The sequence below is a fragment of the Aspergillus brasiliensis genome (assembly GCF_001889945.1).
Source record: "Aspergillus brasiliensis CBS 101740 unplaced genomic scaffold ASPBRscaffold_15, whole genome shotgun sequence".
Lineage (NCBI taxonomy): Eukaryota > Fungi > Ascomycota > Eurotiomycetes > Eurotiales > Aspergillaceae > Aspergillus > Aspergillus brasiliensis.
The window spans coordinates 136957-156035 of record NW_027137456.1 but is presented as its reverse complement, the minus strand read 5'-3'; the positions used below and the strand labels follow the sequence as shown (position 1 = coordinate 156035).

General features: G+C 49.5%; 9 protein-coding genes across 9 annotated transcripts; 4 read left to right on the top strand and 5 right to left on the bottom strand.

The window, feature by feature from the left end:
- Nucleotides 1–106: 106 nt before the first annotated feature.
- On the top strand, nucleotides 107–1478 carry ASPBRDRAFT_660819 (uncharacterized protein; the record flags this gene model as incomplete). Its single annotated transcript, XM_067628647.1, has 3 exons — nucleotides 107–351; nucleotides 401–671; nucleotides 736–1478. The coding sequence occupies 3 exons, from the start codon at nucleotides 107–109 to the stop codon at nucleotides 1003–1005; spliced, it is 786 nt and encodes a 261-aa protein (XP_067474825.1). The 3' UTR covers nucleotides 1006–1478.
- A 559-nt stretch (nucleotides 1479–2037) lies between these two features.
- ASPBRDRAFT_186070 (uncharacterized protein) lies at nucleotides 2038–4075 on the top strand (the record flags this gene model as incomplete). The annotated part of the gene is made up of 3 exons (XM_067620062.1): nucleotides 2038–2086; nucleotides 2172–2820; nucleotides 2887–4075. 3 exons carry the CDS (start codon nucleotides 2038–2040, stop codon nucleotides 4073–4075), a joined length of 1887 nt encoding a protein of 628 aa, XP_067474824.1.
- Nucleotides 4076–4624: 549 nt separating this feature from the next.
- On the top strand, nucleotides 4625–6133 carry ASPBRDRAFT_135362 (5'-methylthioadenosine/S-adenosylhomocysteine nucleosidase family protein; the record flags this gene model as incomplete). The annotated part of the gene is made up of 1 exon (XM_067618694.1): nucleotides 4625–6133. The coding sequence occupies one exon, from the start codon at nucleotides 4625–4627 to the stop codon at nucleotides 6131–6133; it is 1509 nt and encodes a 502-aa protein (XP_067474823.1).
- A 199-nt stretch (nucleotides 6134–6332) lies between these two features.
- Nucleotides 6333–7400, bottom strand: ASPBRDRAFT_199810 (Ldh family oxidoreductase; the record flags this gene model as incomplete). Its single annotated transcript, XM_067621367.1, has 1 exon — nucleotides 6333–7400. One exon carries the CDS (start codon nucleotides 7398–7400, stop codon nucleotides 6333–6335), a length of 1068 nt encoding a protein of 355 aa, XP_067474822.1.
- A 369-nt stretch (nucleotides 7401–7769) lies between these two features.
- Nucleotides 7770–10049, bottom strand: ASPBRDRAFT_58678 (uncharacterized protein; the record flags this gene model as incomplete). The annotated part of the gene is made up of 3 exons (XM_067627940.1): nucleotides 7770–8741; nucleotides 8790–9926; nucleotides 9984–10049. The coding sequence occupies 3 exons, from the start codon at nucleotides 10047–10049 to the stop codon at nucleotides 7770–7772; spliced, it is 2175 nt and encodes a 724-aa protein (XP_067474821.1).
- A 551-nt stretch (nucleotides 10050–10600) lies between these two features.
- On the bottom strand, nucleotides 10601–11171 carry ASPBRDRAFT_161009 (Dabb family protein). Its single transcript, XM_067619483.1, has 3 exons — nucleotides 11103–11171; nucleotides 10814–11042; nucleotides 10601–10751 (listed from the first exon to the last, which is right to left on the bottom strand). The coding sequence occupies exons 1-3, from the start codon at nucleotides 11119–11121 to the stop codon at nucleotides 10643–10645; spliced, it is 357 nt and encodes a 118-aa protein (XP_067474820.1). The 5' UTR covers nucleotides 11122–11171; the 3' UTR covers nucleotides 10601–10642.
- Nucleotides 11172–11454: 283 nt separating this feature from the next.
- Nucleotides 11455–12455, bottom strand: ASPBRDRAFT_47628 (SDR family NAD(P)-dependent oxidoreductase). Its single transcript, XM_067625895.1, has one exon. The coding sequence runs from the start codon at nucleotides 12363–12365 to the stop codon at nucleotides 11556–11558; it is 810 nt and encodes a 269-aa protein (XP_067474819.1). The 5' UTR covers nucleotides 12366–12455; the 3' UTR covers nucleotides 11455–11555.
- A 1046-nt stretch (nucleotides 12456–13501) lies between these two features.
- ASPBRDRAFT_47626 (nuclear transport factor 2 family protein) lies at nucleotides 13502–14213 on the top strand. Its single transcript, XM_067625894.1, has one exon. It carries the CDS (start codon nucleotides 13568–13570, stop codon nucleotides 14090–14092), a length of 525 nt encoding a protein of 174 aa, XP_067474818.1. The 5' UTR covers nucleotides 13502–13567; the 3' UTR covers nucleotides 14093–14213.
- A 607-nt stretch (nucleotides 14214–14820) lies between these two features.
- Nucleotides 14821–16942, bottom strand: ASPBRDRAFT_660813 (uncharacterized protein; the record flags this gene model as incomplete). The annotated part of the gene is made up of 8 exons (XM_067628646.1): nucleotides 14821–15443; nucleotides 15500–15554; nucleotides 15609–15997; nucleotides 16062–16126; nucleotides 16182–16331; nucleotides 16389–16508; nucleotides 16558–16756; nucleotides 16801–16942. The coding sequence occupies 8 exons, from the start codon at nucleotides 16940–16942 to the stop codon at nucleotides 14917–14919; spliced, it is 1647 nt and encodes a 548-aa protein (XP_067474817.1). The 3' UTR covers nucleotides 14821–14916.
- Nucleotides 16943–19079: the final 2137 nt, after the last annotated feature.

The window sequence follows — 19079 nt, the reverse complement described above, 5'->3', positions numbered from 1 at the left end:
TGCTACCTAATTGAAATGAACTGTTTTCTACTTCTTATACCAACCTACTCTGTTATAACTATCCTCTTTCCACTACGATTACATCCTACTCTAACTTTGTCACAAAATGAACGGAATATTTGCAGCCGATCTTGCAGCGTATCTGATTCTCTCCCCAATTGTTGTCTACATCTTCATAACTCACCGATGGACCGGCTTCCTGCCCTGGTACTGCTTAACCATGTTCTGTTCCGCTCGAGTTATTGGAGGTGCTCTGGGCGTCCGCGACAGCAGCAGCATGGCAGCAAATATTATCCAGAGCGTGGGAGTTACGCCATTAATCCTGTGTGTTGACGGATTAGTCCATGAAGCGTATGCTCACCCCTTGGTATATGCTGTATCTGATACTAACTAAAAACAGTCGAGTGTATCGCTATCCTTATGTCAGCCGTCGCCTCAATTGGTCTGTTGTGATCGGGACGTCAATTACCATGGTAGTAGCTGTCAGTATCTCTATCAAGGCATGTCTTGATATCTTCGAAGACAAAGCCCAGTCCGACGACTATTCATTATGGAAGGCTGGATCAGCCTTGATCGTGGTGGTGTGGATTTTCCAGATCGGGTGGTCGGTTTACTCCCTACAATCCTCGGATAAAGGGATTCAAGGTCCGGGATATCAAGGCGGCACTGTCGTAAGTATTGCATGTCTGCTAAACAATTGCTGGACAATTAATTGACTGAAATGCCGTTATATAGCTTCTCCAGGGCGCGTTGGTTGCACTGGTATTCATTGGTATCCGCGTCATCTACTCACTTGTTGCTGTCTGCACCGAGAGCAAAGATCTTAGCCCGATATATGGGCTAATGTCTGTGCGTGTCATTCTCATGTTTCTTCCAGAGTTGTTTGCGGCCGTCGCCATGATCGTCGTGGGCATTCGCACCAGACATCTCCAAGAACTGAAAGACGGAACGGACTATACAAAGCTTGCTGTAGTCCAGCCCACTTCCGTTGGCATTGCGGCTTAACTGCGGATGCATTTTCTTAATCTTCTATGTATATAGACGTTATTTTCTCGTGTCCCTTTCTCGTTTTATTAGCTTTATTCAATACATTTCATTGGTATTTAGCATCTCAACAACCTCCCGTAAGCTTGCATTACCCCCTCTAATGACAAGTCTTATTCGTATTCCTGCCCCCCGCAACAGGTCATGAGCGTGATACAACGAATTGAACGCCTCTGACGCTGTGGTGCAGTTGATTAATCCAACTGAAAATAACTAATAAGCTTTATGAAAACAGACTGGGTTTAAGCTGCATGACCTGTGCGCCACAATACAGCAGACTCAGACACCCAACTTGGCATGCTCGCACGGAACTGTCCAGTGTCGGCTACAGCTGAGCAGTATGACTGGTGCAGCGACAAACGCGCAACACTCTGATTAGCAACACTCCACCCTCGTGGACAGAAGGGTTCCTGCAAGTGGTAGCTACGCAGGCCAGGATTTTTGGATGTTCGAGGAAGGGAGAAAAGGGAGTCAACGTGGCCCGCAGCTCAGCCTCCGATCTGGTTACCGGATTAGGATTAGTGTGTATAAGCGACAGTTTAGCCCTCTCGTCGTGTCGACAAATGGACCCAACGGAATCTTTCATTGGATACTCCATTCAATCAAGCTCTTCTTCGCCGATCTTGTTACTCATTGGGGTTAGCGTGCATGAATCAGAGCTCTGAAGTGCTCGGCTCTCGTCCTCTAAGCTCGGCTGCTCCGCTTATAGTGGACATATCCACCCCCATAGCCATCTTAGCTCTCCAGTTTTGAGGCCAAAAGTCCTTATTATCATCCTCATGATGGACATCGCCATTCCTAAAACGGTGTACCAGATCGGTGGGATGGGGCTCAGCTTTAGAGTCAGTTCAGCCTTGGGTAGCTGTGATATTTGGGGAACCTGGGAAGCTTAAATATCAAAGATTCCCGGGGACAATCATAAATGTTCTGCAGTCTGAATCAACACTACTCATTCATCTATCAACATTTTATTCTGGTTGTTAATCCTCCATCATGAAGACCTCTGCACTGCTCAGTCCGCTGGCTTTTGCCTTCTTGCCTTGTGAGTCCCTTGCGCATCTTCTCAATCTATCGGCGTGACTGGATACTCAAATTAAGTGACTAAACTGACATTGCATCTCGTCCAGCCACATCTGCTGCTCCATACCAAATACATAATCACCGAGCTCTAACCGATGTCAGCGTTGAGCGTCGCGCCTTGTTTAATGCCCCGAACGGTTATGCTCCGGCCCATGTTCCCTGTCCGCCCAACCGGCCTAGGCTTCGTGGCGCTGCCACACTCTCTCCGGAAGAAGTTTCATGGCTGAACACTAGACGTGAAAAGTCCATATCGGGGCTAAAAGACTTTTTCGGTCATGTTGAGATAGATGGTTTTGACGCCTTGGATTACCTCACCACGAGCGACTTATCCAGCTTACCGAACGTCGCAATTGCCATATCAGGCGGTGGTATGCGCGCAATGCTGAATGGCGCTGGTGCCCTCAAAGCCTTCGACAGTCGCACTGAAGGTACGGCTGCCAAGGGCCAGCTAGGTGGTCTGCTGCAAGCTTCCACTTATGTTTCTGCTCTGAGTGGAGGCTCGTGGCTTCTGTCTTCCGTCTTTATCAACAACTTTACGACAATCTCCGCTCTTCAGCAGGATTTCTGGGATTTTAGCTCAGCAAACATCCTCGAGGGACCTGCGACTATGGAGCCTACCGGCTTTTGGGGCAATATTACAGCTCAAGTGAAGGCCAAGAAAGCTGCTGGTTTCACAACTACTGACGCAGATATTTGGTAAGCCACATACTCATAACAGTCAGCACAAGACGCACAGGAACGGGCGGGTGCTAACTAATGCAGGGGTCGGGCTGAAGGCTACTATTTCCTCAATGCCAGCCATGGCGGTGTCGACATCACCTGGTCCTCAATTGCAAAGACACGGGCCTTCCAGCACGGAGACATGCCAATGCCACTTGTGGTTGTTGACGGCCAGTCCCTCGCCAACTCCACCGACCTGCCCACCGACGACAAACCCATCTATGAAGTCTCTCCCTGGGAATTCGGAACCTACGACGACTCTATCTATGGCTTCGCACCGCTTGAGTACCTGGGCACCCGATTTGTGAATGGCGAGGTCCCCGAAAACGAGACCTGCGTGCGCGGCTTCGACAACGCCGGATTCATCACCGGTACTTCTAGCGATGTCTGGAACGAGGATGGCACCGACATTGCTGCCACTCTACGAGCTGGAATAGCGAATGCTCCAACCAACACCACCGAGGGCGCGCTCGAAGTGGAGCTGCTTACGTACATGCTCGAGGAATTTCTGAGCGCCATGAGCACGAATAACTCCGTGGTTAATGGTCCCGCAGCCTACGAACCCAGTCCGTTCTACAAATTCAATGCGAATACCTCACCATTCGCAGAAACCACAAGGCTGACAGTTGTCGACGGTGGCGAAGACGAAGAAAATATCCCCCTCAACCCACTCATCCAAAGGAAGCGTGAAGTGGATGTTATCTTCGCCATCGACTCCAACAACAATAACGACGGCTACAGTTGGCCCACCGGGGAGTCGCTTATTGCAACTTACGAGCGAATTCTTGCTGGTTACGCCAACGATACCTCCTTCCCTTCCATCCCGGATGGGAATACCTTCGTCAACTTGGGTCTCATTAGCCATCCGACCTTCTTCGGCTGCAATAGTTCGAACATGACCACACCTGCTCCGTTGATTGTCTACTTGCCTAACCACCCGGTCACTTACATGTCGAACACGTCAACTACCGATACGACTTTCAATATTTCCGCCCGTGACGCGATGATCGACAATGGATATAATGTTGCGACGCAGGCGAATGGCACGCTGGATAATGAGTGGTCCACTTGTGTCGGGTGTGCTGTTCTCAGCCGTTCGCTAGATCGGACTCATACTGCGGTTCCTGCTGCCTGTGAGCGCTGCTTTCAGCGCTATTGCTGGAATGGGACGCTTGATACTAGCACTCCGGCTGTCTATGATCCGTCGGTTATTTTTCCGTCTGCCTTGTAGGCATTCAGCGAGATGAAGATGGGAAGCCGGAGGGTGGTGCTACAGGCTCAGAAAAGGAGCGAGGATTTTTAAATTATAGATTGCATATAGTGTGACATTGTTTGTAATATTAAGTCTAATGTTCTATTTTTCTTGCAGCGAACGGTTTCCACTTGAAGTCTTCTTCTATATCCTAGCAATACAGAGCATACTTGTGCCACAAAAATGTGCCCTACATATGCCGATAATTTGAGCTGTTAGAGAACAAATTGTTCTTGGTAAAGTCAGTCATGCACCGTCTGCTACTCCCAACATACCGGTCCCGTCAATGCACAGTGGCTAGAAGTGCGGAGTCCCAGTGGGTTTCCTTCCACCAATTGAGATCTTCAAGTTGTGCTGCATTAGCGGCTAGACGGGCGTATCGCTTTATGATGTGGCACGGCGCTTCCTCCCATGACAGCCGACTAGCAAGGCTACGCATGCAGGCCGGGGTGCTTAAAGCCGGCTGCTTACCCCCAGCATGTAACCGACACTCTAGACGTCCTGTTTATTTCCCAATATCCCATCCCAATGACGCATTCAACCTCCCTCGACATACACAAATTCACAGTCGGCTGGATCTGCAGTCTACTAATCGAGTACATCGCCGCCCGCCACATCCTAGACGAAATCTACCCAGACACCACACATATCTTCCTAGGGCAGCGAGACTGCCGCGCTTACACTCCAGGCCGGATCGGCAAGCACCATGTCGTGATCGTCTGCCTACCCGCAGAAACCCCCGGCGTGGTGTCCGCATCCGCCGTCGAAACCACCATGCGGATTACCTTCCCTTCCATCCAATTCACACTCATGGTTGGCATCGCTGGGGCGGTGCCCGGGCCAGAGAAAGAAGATGTGCGACTGGGCGACGTGGTCATCGGGACGAGAATCGTCCCATACGAATTCGGCAAAGTAACCCACCATGGATTCCAATATACGGGCCATTGTCCGCGGCCGCCGGCTGTCCTTCATAATCGGGTAAATTCGTTCAAGTATCGGTCGCTTCTTGAACTAGATATTGGAGGTATTGTTGAGGAGAAAGCGCAATTGTTGCCCGTTCCGCTGAGGCACTTGTTTCGGCGGCCGGAGTTGGAGGATCGCTTGTATCATTCGGAGTATGCTCATAGTGAACATTGCGATTGTGAGGAAAGGGTGGTGCGTGACTCTTCCCTGCTTGTGGCTCGTGAGCCGAGGCCGGGAGATGGTGGTGGGCTCAGGGTTCACTCGGGGACGATCGCGTCGGGGGATAAGCTTATAAAGAATGCTCAGACACGGAATGACTGGGGGAGCACGTTCAATGCTCTATGCTTCGATATGGAGTCTGCGGGTCTGAGTAGAGGTTCGATGACAATTCGTGGTATTGACAATTATGCCGACTCGCATAAGAACGACCGCTGGCATGGCTATGCTGCTATGGCGGCTGCTGTGTGTGCGAAGGAGTTTCTTAAGATGGTCCCAGTTAGTGATGCTCCCCAGGGCCAATCTAGGGTGGTAGATGAAGTTAGCACAGTTATGACAGCTTCAATCCAGGAGATGAAGTCTGTCTTGGATCGCTTTTCTGAATCAGATACTCACTTGATGACTCTGATGGCTATGAATGAGAGGATAGCAGCCATGGAGCACCGTCTTGCTTTACTGGATACCCAACAGAGGTGCTATACAGCTCTTGAGACGAAGATGGACCTGGCAATGGGGACATTGCAAAGTCTGCAGGAGACACAAGTTCGATTGTTGTCGTATTATAACAACAAGAATGAAACCGATGATGGCGAGCATCTACCCCGTCGTGGCACCAGAGGCCAGATACCGAGCATTGAGGCGGATAGCATCTCAGACAAATCGACCGGGCACTTGACAGGGAGTAACGACACATTTTTCAGAGCAGCACTAGCATCTTCGGACATGCACAGGATCCGGTTTGAATGTTCGGTCAAATCTAGGAAGCCGTTGCCGCCGCCCAAACCGATCAGGTTACGCTCACGTTCCGTATGGGAAGAGACAGAGCGCCGTCTTGAGAATGATAGTCCCAAATCCTAAAAGAAAAATGCCATTTCAGTATTACCAATTAGATGCTAAAGATCTAAGAAAAAGTCCTCAGCTGCATTGATTGGTTTGCTACGGCCCCAGTGGTGATTATATTTCATATTGTAAGAGTCACTTGTATAATAATACGATGTCAACATGTGCAATTCTCCTGCACTTGGCGTGTACTCATCCCAACTCATCTCAAAGTCATCTAATCAACCCTCAACTTATCCGCCCCTACCATCTCCGCCTCGCGATTCAACGCGTCAATCTCCGCCTGCGTAAACGGAATACCCTCCTTCAGCCTCGTCGCCCTAGTAATCTGCTCAATCTCCCCAGGGTAGTAAATCCTCTCCACGCCCGCCATCTTGTCACTCCCCACAACCTTCTGATACAAATAGTCCATCCGCTCCTTGAACTCCTCCAACCCCATGAACAAGTCCGGCTTAATCGCCACCAAGAAATGACCCACATCCGCCGGCTTCGACGGATCATACGGGCCCGTCACCTCCCCGGCAAACGCAGACCCAGACAACACCCCGGAAAACACATCCATCATAATCGCCAACGCAGACCCCTTCGGCCCTCCCATAGGCAGCATCACCCCCTCAAGTGCCCTGGCTGGATCATCCGTGATATTCCCCTCGCCATCCAGCGCCCAATCCGTCGGGATTTTCTCCCCGCGCCGAAGCGCCTTGTAGATCTTGCCCCGGGCGGCGATGGACGGCGCCATGTCCAAAATAAACGGCGGGGAAGAGCCGGCTGGAGCACCACACGCGATGGGAGACACGCCCATGAGCTTAGATCTACCGCCCCAGACGGGCAGGGCGGGCGAGGAATTGGTGAACACGAGGGACATCATCCCTGCGTCCAGGGCCTGCTGGACGAGCCAGGCCGACATGCCGAAGTGGTTCGAGTGCTTGATGGAGACGAGACCGATGCCGTAGACCTGGGCCATTTCGATGGCCCGTTGCATGCCCATGTGCGCGGAGACGAAGCCGAAGGCGTTGTGGCCGTCTACTTGTGCGACAACGGGGGTTTTCTCCGTGAGGGTCGGGGTGGCGCTGGGGGAGAGGACTTTTTGGCGGATGCGTTGCATGTATGATGGGATGCGCTGGGACCCGTGGGTGTCTACGCCGCGGAGGTCGGCTTGCACGAGGCATGATGATATGATCTTGGCGTGTTCGGTGGAGACGCCGTTTTTGGTGAGGATGGTCTGGATGAATGTTTCCAGGAGGTCGGGGTTGATGTGTCGGATTTGGTGTTGAGGGTCGGACATTTTGGTGATTGAATTGTTGTTTAGTCAGGTAGAATATGGCTTGTTTTTGTTCTTGTTATCTGGTTTGGGATTGATGTTGAGGATGGGAATGGGATGCTTTTATGAGGGGAGCTGCTTCGGCGATTGTCGGGGATGGCCGAGGCCCCACACGGCACCCTTCCGTCAAGCTGCGGATGCGCCCCGATTGGAGGCATGACTCGATCGAGTGTATGAGAATGGACTTTATGTGGATGTCCCGATTTTCTAGGTCTTGACTCATTGAAAATATTCTCGGAGAGTGCACTCCTGGGCTGGTGCGAAGCTTCAATGAGAGGTCCATCTCAGCACTGAACAGGGTTGTTCGTTATTCATCTTGTACCCCTTCTCTCCTTACTGTGGCGAACTGTTGAAAACCTCCCACATCAGCCCATCGATATCAGGCATTCCACTCCAACCCTGAAAATCACCTTGCAGAAGATCATCGAACAGATTGAAGGGGTACGAAGTATCTCCCGGGTGATAGTCTTGAAAGACTAATGCTCCAGGGTTTTGGTCAGTGTTGCCGTACCCCTCGGAAGCACCATTATATTCTGCCGATTGATGTGGCTGCGCAGATGTTGAGCTGTGCAGGCCTCCAGCTCGTGAATGCGTTCTGTCTCCTCCAGTATGCGATTCCACGGCCGATTGGTTTCTCAGGAGCCGTTCTATAGTCACACGGGACAACTCGTCAATGCAATCACGCGCCCGAGTAGCCTCGCTCCAGTGCTCCCCAATGCTGCTCAGTATGTTCTGTGCCGTGGTGAGGCTCGACATGAGCTCGTCGACGCGGACCTTGGCGGTAGTTCTCGGCAGCTTCCAGATACAGTAGAGTAATACCAGTGCCCCGAGGAACACAGAGTGAACAAGGAGCCTACTGTAGAGCAGGCTTCCTGCTCTGTAAATGTCGCCAAAAGTTTGCAGAAGGTCAACTGCTTGATGAAAGCAAAGGTCCAGCATCTCTTCCGACGGGTTCGGAATGGCCGGGCTTGGTCGTAGTAGCAGTACCATTGTTTCATGATATCTGGTCTTACAGAGCTTTAACATCGCATCACCTCCACTAGGTACGTCTTGTGGGATTTTCGACTTCCAATCCTTCAGGGTAGTTATCATATCGCGCTGCCATGTGAAGATGTCCCGCACGGGGGGATAGGCATAGCTCGGTACGTCACGTTGAATACTGTGCATGACATATTTTATCTCCGAGTTCATTTTGGCTAATCTAAAAAGATGGATCGAGTGCGACATGTGTGACAGTGACTCTTGTTGTCCATTTTGGCTGGTGTCAGGATTGAGAAGGCCCGTGTCTGGCATGTCCAGCGGGAACTGTAACGTGATCAATATAGTTCACCCGCTATGGATTGTGGGACTTACTCTCATTTCACAAGCCTCATCTCGGATACCGATCGGTCGCCCCATCATAGTACAAATCGCTCTATCAAGCGTATATACAACCCAAAAGATGCGGGTTCTCATTTCCTGGTCAAGCAGCGAGATTCCGAGGGAAGGAGATGCCCGGACATCACGCTGCAACCCTAGGTCTATCACACTAGCGAGACATTGATAGTTGAGATTCCAAATGTTGACATTAGAAGAGGGGTTATGCAACGCATAGACCATAAGGAGTAGCATGCATTGCAGAGCAGTCACCGAGCCATATGAACAGACCTGCTCAACATACTTCATAGCTGACGCATAGTACCCCTCCACGGGAAGATGTACCTTGCATTCACGGGATAGGTTGAGTGCTGAAATTGATAGAACCATGTAAACCTGGAACAAATCCAGAGGGTCCTCGTTTGGGGAGGTATATACCCTGTCAATCACAGACATGTGGGTCGGCTCGTGCAAGAAAGGGTAGATAAGGTGTACTGTACGGAAATATTTCCTTGACAATTCCATGGCGGTTTCTTTTCGGGCGGGCAGCAGGGTAAGGTTGCTTAGTAGCTCAGTTGAGAGATTAGTTGATTCTGCTGTAGCCTTCTTTACGCCTCTGGCTTTAGATCGTCGCCCAGCGCTGGAGAATATACGGTTCGCAAAAAAGTACCCACTGGATGGCCCAATGTATCGTGGACCTTCTCCAGAGGACAGCGATACCAGTCCAATTTCGTGCGCCGGTTGGTGTTCTGCATTACTCCCAGGCTCATGCTGTGATAGATGCTGTGCCGATGATAGGTTCGAGGTGTTCTCTTCGTGGCGTGCAACTCCTGGTGCCTCTCTTCTCAACTCCCTAGAGGGAATATGTTGCGAAATGGTGGTCGGCTCATCGTCATGCTGCATTTCCACAGAAAGCATTGTGCTCTCATGGTCTTCTGCATTCTCTGGGGCATTTGTTCGAGGTTCAAGGCCTAGATCGACATTGGCGCAGTTTTCCTTGACAATCGACTCCAACCATCGGATCCGGTTTTCCATGTTCGAGATGTATCTCCGCGTGACCTCCTGCTTTCCATCGTTCACACATGAGACTCCTGCCTTCAAGCAGGAACTGCATGATGGCTCGTTCCCATCACACTGCAAGGTCGGAATACCATGAGCTTGAATCAACAAGGGGATGATCTAGTTACTTACGCGGATCTTTCTTCGCTGGCATCTCCTACACGCTGCCCTATTTCGATTTCGACGTGGTGAGTCCATGTTGGCATACAGACATCCGAAGCGCGAGCAATAAGGACTGGTCTGAGGTAACAGATGCTCTATCACTGGATGGCTGAAGTCTCGTTACCGCGTCTTCCACTCCTTGCCACGTGACGTTCTTTTTAGCGATCTGTGTATATTGGGGTATAATTAGTGCAACATCTGATATTTGACTGATGAAATTCGAATAATTTGATTGGTGAACCGATGCGAGCTTGAAGAGATTGCTCCATCTTTCGCTTTCTCGACGCTACCGGCAGACGGCAAAGGGAGTGGCGCGGGGATTTCCGACGAACGGAGACCCTCCGTCTTTGAGTCATGTGACAGTATTCTTGATGCCTTATACCTTAGGCAGCGAGCTTATCTGCTGAACTGGTTCTCGTTGATTCAGTCGTAAGCTTCATACTTGTAACGTTGAAGTAACTGTCATTGTAAGCTTGAATTCTACTAGGATATCATCAAGCTGCTTCTTAGTAGTCGACACCCACGTCTTGTTCTCTACTATGTAGATTTCTCGCAACAACCCTCACTCTGTGAAGATATATAACTGACAACGGACACATAGTAGACTACTACTAAGAACTGGTAGTCTTTTAAGAACCTAACACCGGAAATTCACACATATATTCATCCTCCTCATCGACCTCAAAATCGAACCTCACTAGATCCTCCTTATACGGAAACATATATGTCGATGTCACACTGCCACAACCGAGATTTAGCTTTGATATGTCCAATGGCGGATCTGATACCCGTCCACTTACTCGTGATGCTCCTTGCTAGCCTGATATTCTGCCAGTGCAGCCTGATTCTCATGATAGCTTACTAGAGCAATCTGGAATCCCTTGCTGCGCTCTATGGGGTCGGTAACACTGGGACCACCAACCAGGAGTCGCCCGGATTTCACGCAGGGCAAGCTCTTGAGCTGTTTGAGTTCTGTCACGAAGCGTTGCTTGTGTTCCTCGGTTATTTCGGGACGGAATTTGAAAAGGACTGATTGGTGGTTGGTTAGTTGGATATCATACACGTTGTTGTGGTGATGAGGGGACGGACCGATGTGGACGAGAGTCATTGTGGGAGGAGTTGGTGGTAGGGACCGAAAGAGAAGGAGATATAGACGGGAAGAATGTTTGTACGAATGAAACTCGATTTAAAGAGAGGAATACCCAGCATATAGACTTATAGAGTGTGGGAAGCGTGTGTCCTAGCTTGGATGAAGCCGATCCGCGGCTAAATCTACCACGAACGGATGGCTTCCGTCGCTTTCGGGAACATGCCGCTCAGCACGTTGTTATTTGGCTAGAGCGTACAACAGAGGCTACTATGCAGGCTTACGGTACAGGAGAAATATAGTAGATAATTACAATCTACTAAGAAGTTCTTGAACGTATACAGAAAGTGAAAATGTATTCCCAAAACGACAGAATATAGCCATACAGAAGCAACATGTAGCGTGGACCGTAGGGCCTGCTGAATAGCAAAGTAGTACCTTCACATCCCATCTATTTACACCCTCCCTGTAGAAGAGGTAATTCCACCATCCACCACCAGCATCTGTCCAGTGATATATCTTGCCTCATCCGAAGCGAGAAACACAGCAGCATTAGCCACATCCCAAGCATCCCCCATGCGCCCCATTGGCACCTGCTCATCGCGCTTCTTCATGTACGCCTCTTCATCACCCCCAGGAGCATACCGCTTCGCAAGCTCGCGAGTGTACGGCGTATAAATCAGTCCTGGAACAACCGTATTCGATCTCACCCCCTTGCCCGCATATATCACGGCCGTGGCTTTTGTGAACTGCATAATGGCCGCTTTCGTAGCCGAATACGCAACCTGCGGCTTCCCAATATACTGCAGCCCGGCAATACTCGACACGTTGATCACCGTTCCGCCCGTTTCCTGCTTCTCCATGATTGGTAGCACAAAGTGACTCGTCAGATAGACGCTTTTCAAGTTCAGATCGACCTGTTGATCCCAAGTTTCTTCGTCCAGCTCGGCGGGACCACCGGGCTCAGATTTTCCCACATTGTTGATCAGGATGTCGATGCGCCCGTGGCGTTGCATGCAGCTATCCACCAAGGCTTTGACAGATGTGGAGTCGGTGACATTTGTTTGTTGGACTTCGCATGTTCCGCCTTCTTTTTCAATTCGAGCTTTGGTTCTCTCGGCACTGGATAATGTGCGATTGCCGCCGAAGATAATCGCACCTTGCTGGGAGAGCTTCATGGCGATGGCGGCGCCGATGCCCCAGCCTTCGTCGGTGGTTTGGCCGAGGCCGGTGATAAGCGCGACTTTGCCGTCAAGACGGAGCATTTTGGAGATGCAATAACTGTGAGAAGATAGGGGTAGGAGGTATTGGTAGGCACTGAATTGTAGCTATATCTTTATCTCAAATTGTGAGGGATATGGACAGTAGTCTGCGAGTCTTGCAATTTTTGAGTGACTATCACCCCCTCATTATGGGAACGGATCATCTCCGAGGCTCTCTTAGCCCCGCGCGGCACCCTTCCGTCAATCCGAAGCCTGCAGGTATGATGGCTAGTCTTAAATCATCTCTTCCTTTCATTCCAGGATCTATGCTCGTCTAATGCTATAGATAAGGGTTTGATAATGTGGGCATCATGAACGCGAATTCAATCACTTAGCCATCTATTCTACTCTGTCAACCGGAGTAGTCCACTGCTCTAAAGGCTGCTAAGCACTGATGCTTCACGTGATACACGGTCCGTCAATATCCAATCAGGGTTATGCGCACGGTGCCTGTGTCAAGATTCCTCAATAACATCAGAGCTCGTTGACGCCCTCTGCTAGAATAACCAGGTAGGTTAGGCACATAGGCCCACGGGCATAATAACCACGGATCGATAGTTCTGTCTACTTTGATCCGACCGCGGGCGGTAGAGGTGCCTTCCTCGTCTCCGGACGATCCCCAGTCAACAACTAAGTACAACCTCACCTTTTCATTGTTGTTCATTAGTGCTTTTCACCAGTTCAAGTATATCATCAATTGCTGCTACCACCAACGTCCGTATCTCCCTTCCCTTGCTTACGGGTTCGAATAGATTCAGTCTCCAATACCATGCCATTGGTGTGTTTGCATGTAGTATACGTAGTCAGAAAAGTATAAAAAAAAAAAAAAAAAGATCCTTAACTTCACGGCTCCTTTATCTGATTCTCAATTTTCTACAAGAAACATCACCACCCTTAGCATCACCACATCACAAGATAGAAACCTGGTCAAAACGATCTTGTTAGAGTCTCTGAGTTATCGTGATGACGTATTTTCGTCGATATTGAAGTCGTGAGGTCATCGACGGCTTGTCCTGCCCCTTCCACTGGCTATGAAATGTCACCTTACATTGATCCTTATATTGGGGACCAGTTTATTATGTGGATATAGGCTACTTTTTTCACTTCCCTACAAATCTATAGTATTTTGTGGCCGATTCCTTACTTAGTTGACAGGCTTTCTACCCTGACAAGTAGATCCTATCACACGACCCAAAACGAAAAAAATGTCTACACCCCCATCAATCGCCATCACCCTCAATCATCCTCCCAATCCCCAAACTCGTGAAGACATCATCGATGCCCTCTATCGCGCTGTCCTCGGCTTCGACACAGCCAACACCCCACTCCTCAACTCCGCCTTGTTCCCCGACTCGACCTTAGACATTAACGGCCACGTCATGAGCGGTCTCCCCACTATCCATGAAGACTGCTACGATAAAGTGTCCAAGATGGATACTACGCACTTTCTCAACAACATCCGAGTGAGCCTGGTCGACGGAGACGAGAACAAGGCGAAGGTCACGGCATCGGTGCTTGTACAGCATTATGGCCCGGGAGAAGGAATGAAGGATGACACGTCGAGGTTCTTGGGTGGGTCCTTGTACTACTGTGATGTTGAGAGAGCTGTATCTGGTGATGGGCTGTGGAAGCTAAGAAACTGGGTGATAAAGCCTGTTTGGTCGGAGGGGAATGTGGGGGTTATGGGGGGTGTGGGGTCACGGCGAGATTTCCGGCAAACTTTGGACTGACCCATATATCCCGTGATTTGGTAGTATATTAATTCGCCTGGGTGTTTTGGGAGTACTCTGGGGGCTACATTAAGTGTTCATAATGCGTAATACGAGACGAAACTATTGGACTTATTTGAGCTACTAAAGGGGACTAGGAGTAGCTGAAGGAAAGTGCTTATGCCTTCCACATTCTGCGATCTGAAAGAAATGATCGTCCATATCTACAGATTGGCTGATCGGAGACGGATACTAATTATTCATTACAAGAACACTGAGACATGGCATATCGTGTCGCAAATCGGGTGAAGAAATTCCCCTTGCTTTATCAGCATACCGGTTCCCCAATGTAAGCTCTGTGCAACACATATAGATTTAAAGAGTAGTGATCGGCTCACACAGCATTTACTCGAAGAGATCCAGCTTTAGAATATGTACACTCGGTATTCATACCGTTGACCAGTAGATTTTGGAGGGTTGGGTAATGAGATATGATTTCCTGAGTGTACAGCAGGATTTGTGCAATAGGCCTTCTAGTCAAACTGAAGCAGGAAGCAAGTGGATGACACGTGCATGCACCGGCGGGCAATTTGTATCTACTGATCATGTGTGTTGACTGTAGGTATCCATGAAGAAAGGTTCCACGAGGCTTGCAGCCTCATCAATGTAGAAATATTGTAGGTCGTGGATTCATTTCATCACCACAACAGCAGCAAGACGCAGAAATTACAATAGATTGTGCAATATCCCCTGTCAAAACAGTTGTACAACTAGCTATACTATGAAAATTCCATATAGAACTAGGATAAATTCTTGCACTATTATCAAAGTCGTTCTAAAACACCTTATAGCTTAGATTGTACTTCCTTGGCACCCGGAAAGCTCATCTCTGCATTCCCCGTGAACTCCGGAGCCGCCTTGATGATCCCCATCCATCGGTCAGAAGACAGCATTGGAGCAGTGCAATAGGGCTCAATCTGCAAATTATCAAGGTGTTCATCTAGACGGGGCAGAACTGCATCCAGTGCATCGCATTCCTTCTGGAACTGGGCATCCCTGTTGATCCCAAGATGCTCCGAGTACCAGGCAGCATCTGACTTTATTACACCCGCTTCATATAAAGCCAGTAAGTCCGGATCAACACGTGCATCGACTGCGGCCTCATACGCCAGGCGCTGCCCGATCGCTATGACCATAGGTCGAAGACAGGGAAGAACTTGCTTGCTGTACTCGTCACTGCGATGGTTGCCGATCTTCTTTAGTTTCCCCCTCAGCTCGGAAATGATGCCCGCCTCATGCTGCGCAAGGAGGCAATCGGGGTTTGTGGGCTCGGGGATGGTGTATCGACCAAGGAGAAGCTCGGTCGCGAGACCTGTAAAATGTCAGGGAGGTGTTTCCAACTGACAGGAATTGAAGACAGATACGCACGGATCGAGAGAACCAAGACCTCCCCCTCTGCGATACCGGTAGCACGAGTTAAAGACTACAGTATTTGTGAGCCAATCGAACATCACTGGATCTGTATCAACTAGCTTACCTCGAACGCGGCCATTTGGTTATGTGGGTACACTCCCTGGGCACCACTTCGCTCAATAAGATTTGCTAGACTCCACTGCCCATTCTGCAGAAAAACCGCTTTAAGAATGACCCCGAGCCCATGTTTTGCCCCAGGGTGCAGCGAGGTGTCTGTGCTATAGACGTCTGTAATCCACTCGGAAAATGGCTCCATGACGGCAATATGTGCAAGGGAGTGCAAGATCGGGAGCTGCTGTGCTCGGAACGAGATAATAGGGACGCGTTCTCCCCGCACACCCGCTTGAACAGTCCGGCGCTGGCTGTATCGACCGACGCAGTATGCGGCACATTTCAAAAAGGGAATGACCCACAGGCTTAAAGCAAGGGCTCCGGTTCCTAGCCGGTGTATGGCTGATAGATACTGGGCGCGCATGTCGGGAGGCATCGCGAGTTCGCATTGAGTTCGCAGACAGACGGACGTTGTCGAAGGAAGTTAGGCCGTGGTCGAGCATCCTGCCTCCAGTGATTGGGGGGAGAAGCCTAAATGGTGGTCTGTAAGCCGAGGCGTGTTACGTGGGTTGGCGCCAATACTTACCACGAATGGACGCCCTTGTTCATCTCCGTCCCATTGTTGATTGGGACAATAAATGTCCGAATTCCACGGTCCTCTCCGTCAACTATCAGTCGTGCACATACAATGGCTACTCGCCGAACGCCCTTGATTGGCATTGATGGTGGCATGGATCTATAGATCATTAGCATTTCGCGGATTACATGGATTGTCCTTGGTGTTGAAGCGTACTTTACTGCCTCAGGTGTAGGTGTGTTAAGAATGAAGCTGCCATCACGCTGCAGGGTTGCCGTGGTCTCCAGATTACGAGAATCACAACCATGGCCGACCTCATTTAGCATGAACGGTGTACTATGTGGTGTCAACCGTGTTGTGAAGTTATCCAGGTTAAAGTACTTACGAGATGTCGAAGTTAAATATCTCCTTCATCAGTGGCTGCAGATCCGGTCTCTTGACAGCAAACCCCGCCACTGTCCCGGCCACCAGGTTGAGTTGGATAGTCACCAGTATGTGTGCAGTGGTGTCCCGAACAATAATTCCATCTTTGTGCACAGCCCAAAACTTGGGAGTCATATGCAGGGCATCCTCGAGGGCCAGCTCTGGTCTTGTTAGATCCAACCCTGCGGCCTTTGGATGTACTGACCATGCAGCTGAGCGATTGCTCTGGCCCGATGGTACGAGCGTTCTAGCTCTTCCATGCGTGAAGCATCTTCATAATGATGCTTGAAGAGTTCGGAGGAGAGGAGGCCCAGTGTAGACGAGCTGGAAGGATGGTTGGACTGCATGTTGACTGAGATTTGTAGAAGAATCGCTTGGTTGTAACCTCTGTTGTGCAACGTCGTATAAAGTGACATCTATAACACCGGTTTATATACCGTCCTACACCTGCTGTCTCTCATTCTGATTCAGGCCTACTGAATAATGACGTAGATACAAGCAAGTTATTGTCTGCTTCTCGCGTTCAGTCCGTTCTGCATAACTCAATAAAAGTCAAATTCGTGGGTTGTATGACTTTAAGGCGATGGCCGTTACTACTTAAACTCATCTGCAGATAGTGATTTCCAGACTGGGTAAAGAATGTTAACTTTATCAACGGAGCCTTAAATGCCGAAGGTCCACTAAAATTGCATGAGGATGTATCTGTCGGCAGTTGAGGAAGAACCTCACATCATTACCCCGAAAGGAAGCGGAGAGGCCTGTGACAGGTTCGCCACTGGTGGACCAAGCGAACCCTTTCGCGATGTTTTTGTAGTGCGCCAAAGCATAAACGTCATTTGTATCTGTGATCAGCATGATAGACCATTCATTCTCTCGCTTTTCGGAATAGATCGCCCGCTTCGCCTTGATATCCTCATGCCCTACATTTACAGTTTATCAAGCTGGCTATGGGATACTCCCTCTGATTGACCGCTACATCATATCGACACTGCTGTAATGCAAGCCAATCCGTGATTAACCCCTGATCAATAGCAAAAAAGGGGGCGAACCACAGTCCTGGGTGAACAAGATGCATCTGCTGCGCAATCGCCAGGGATATGTTGTACATCCTTCGTTTCGAGACACAAGGTCAGGGCCAGGTGTGCGAAATACCGTTTCTAGTATATCTACAGCCTTGCGCACTTTCTCTGATGATGATCGTTAGATAATAAACTTCATTGATACTTGTTTCGAAGCACATTCGTATACGGCAGTGTTTGTTCCAACCAGGATAGTAGTTGAGAAGGGTTGCTTAGTACCAACTTGTCAGTCGTGTTTCTCCGAAAATGACCTAATCATTCTTCTCGCCTCACCTTCCTAAAAGGCTATGTTCTACTAATAGTTCAATATCTCTGTCGCCCCGGACAATTCAGGGTGCCTCCGTAAAAATGGAAGGCAGCCGCAATTCCCTCCCAAGACATGCCTTCGTGAAAGGTTTCCTATATCTAAACGCACACTTTGGATCTGCGCAAAGCTGTCTACTGGTTGAGTGGCAGTTCCCGAATCGATCGAGTGCAGGCTGCATTCGATGCAAGGCTTGGCCCTCCTGGCGTCCAGTACCACATTAATCCCATGCATGAGGCCACTGTTGGTACGAACCTGTATTGCATCATTCTAGGTTCTCGGTTCGATGATGATTCCTTCTGGATTCTGCTAGCCACAGTACGGCCTACTAGGGAAGTTTTGTACTGGAGCTTCTGTAGCGGCGTTGGGACGCACGTTGCCCAAGGTAACAGAGAATAGTAATGGAAAGGACGAATTCTCCACCGGATCTTGCCCGTTCTGGGTCATGTCGTTAGTAGCGACCGCTGAGGAATGGTTGGCTTCCAGAAAGCGCAAGGAACCGGCTCTTACACCCACGTAGAACACACCACCATGCAGAAATGCGCCAGTTTCCGTAATGATTGCAATGATATCGGTGCTTTGCAAAATATATGGTGATGAAGCAGGCTATTCCATATAAGCATGGCAACCCGTTCAGGCTACGGATCGATGCCATGATCTTTTAAGACGACCAAAGCCAACCATGCACCGTAGTAGTAGCTACATTTGTTTTCATAGAGGCATTTACCGACTCACATTAGCTGACGGTAGCTGATCTGTGCCGAGGTGAGCGCAATCAAGCCAATTCCACACGATCTGGTGCAGTGCCATATCCACGCCACTAGAATCACGGCACTTACCAGATAATTGGCTTTGCAAGAGAGCTACCGGGACATTGACCAGGGTCTTTCACAAGTCACAGTTTCACAATGTCACAGTTTCATCAGCACGTGACCATGGGCCGGGTGCCTGTTTGGACACCGCCTGCTCCAACATCTGTGAATGGTAGTAGTCACATGATCTAAGGCTACCTTATTATTCTTTCTCTGGCTCTATATTTCTTTCTTTAATTATATATCTCAAGTAACTTATTTCCTAGTAGCTAATATGTTATAAGTCTAG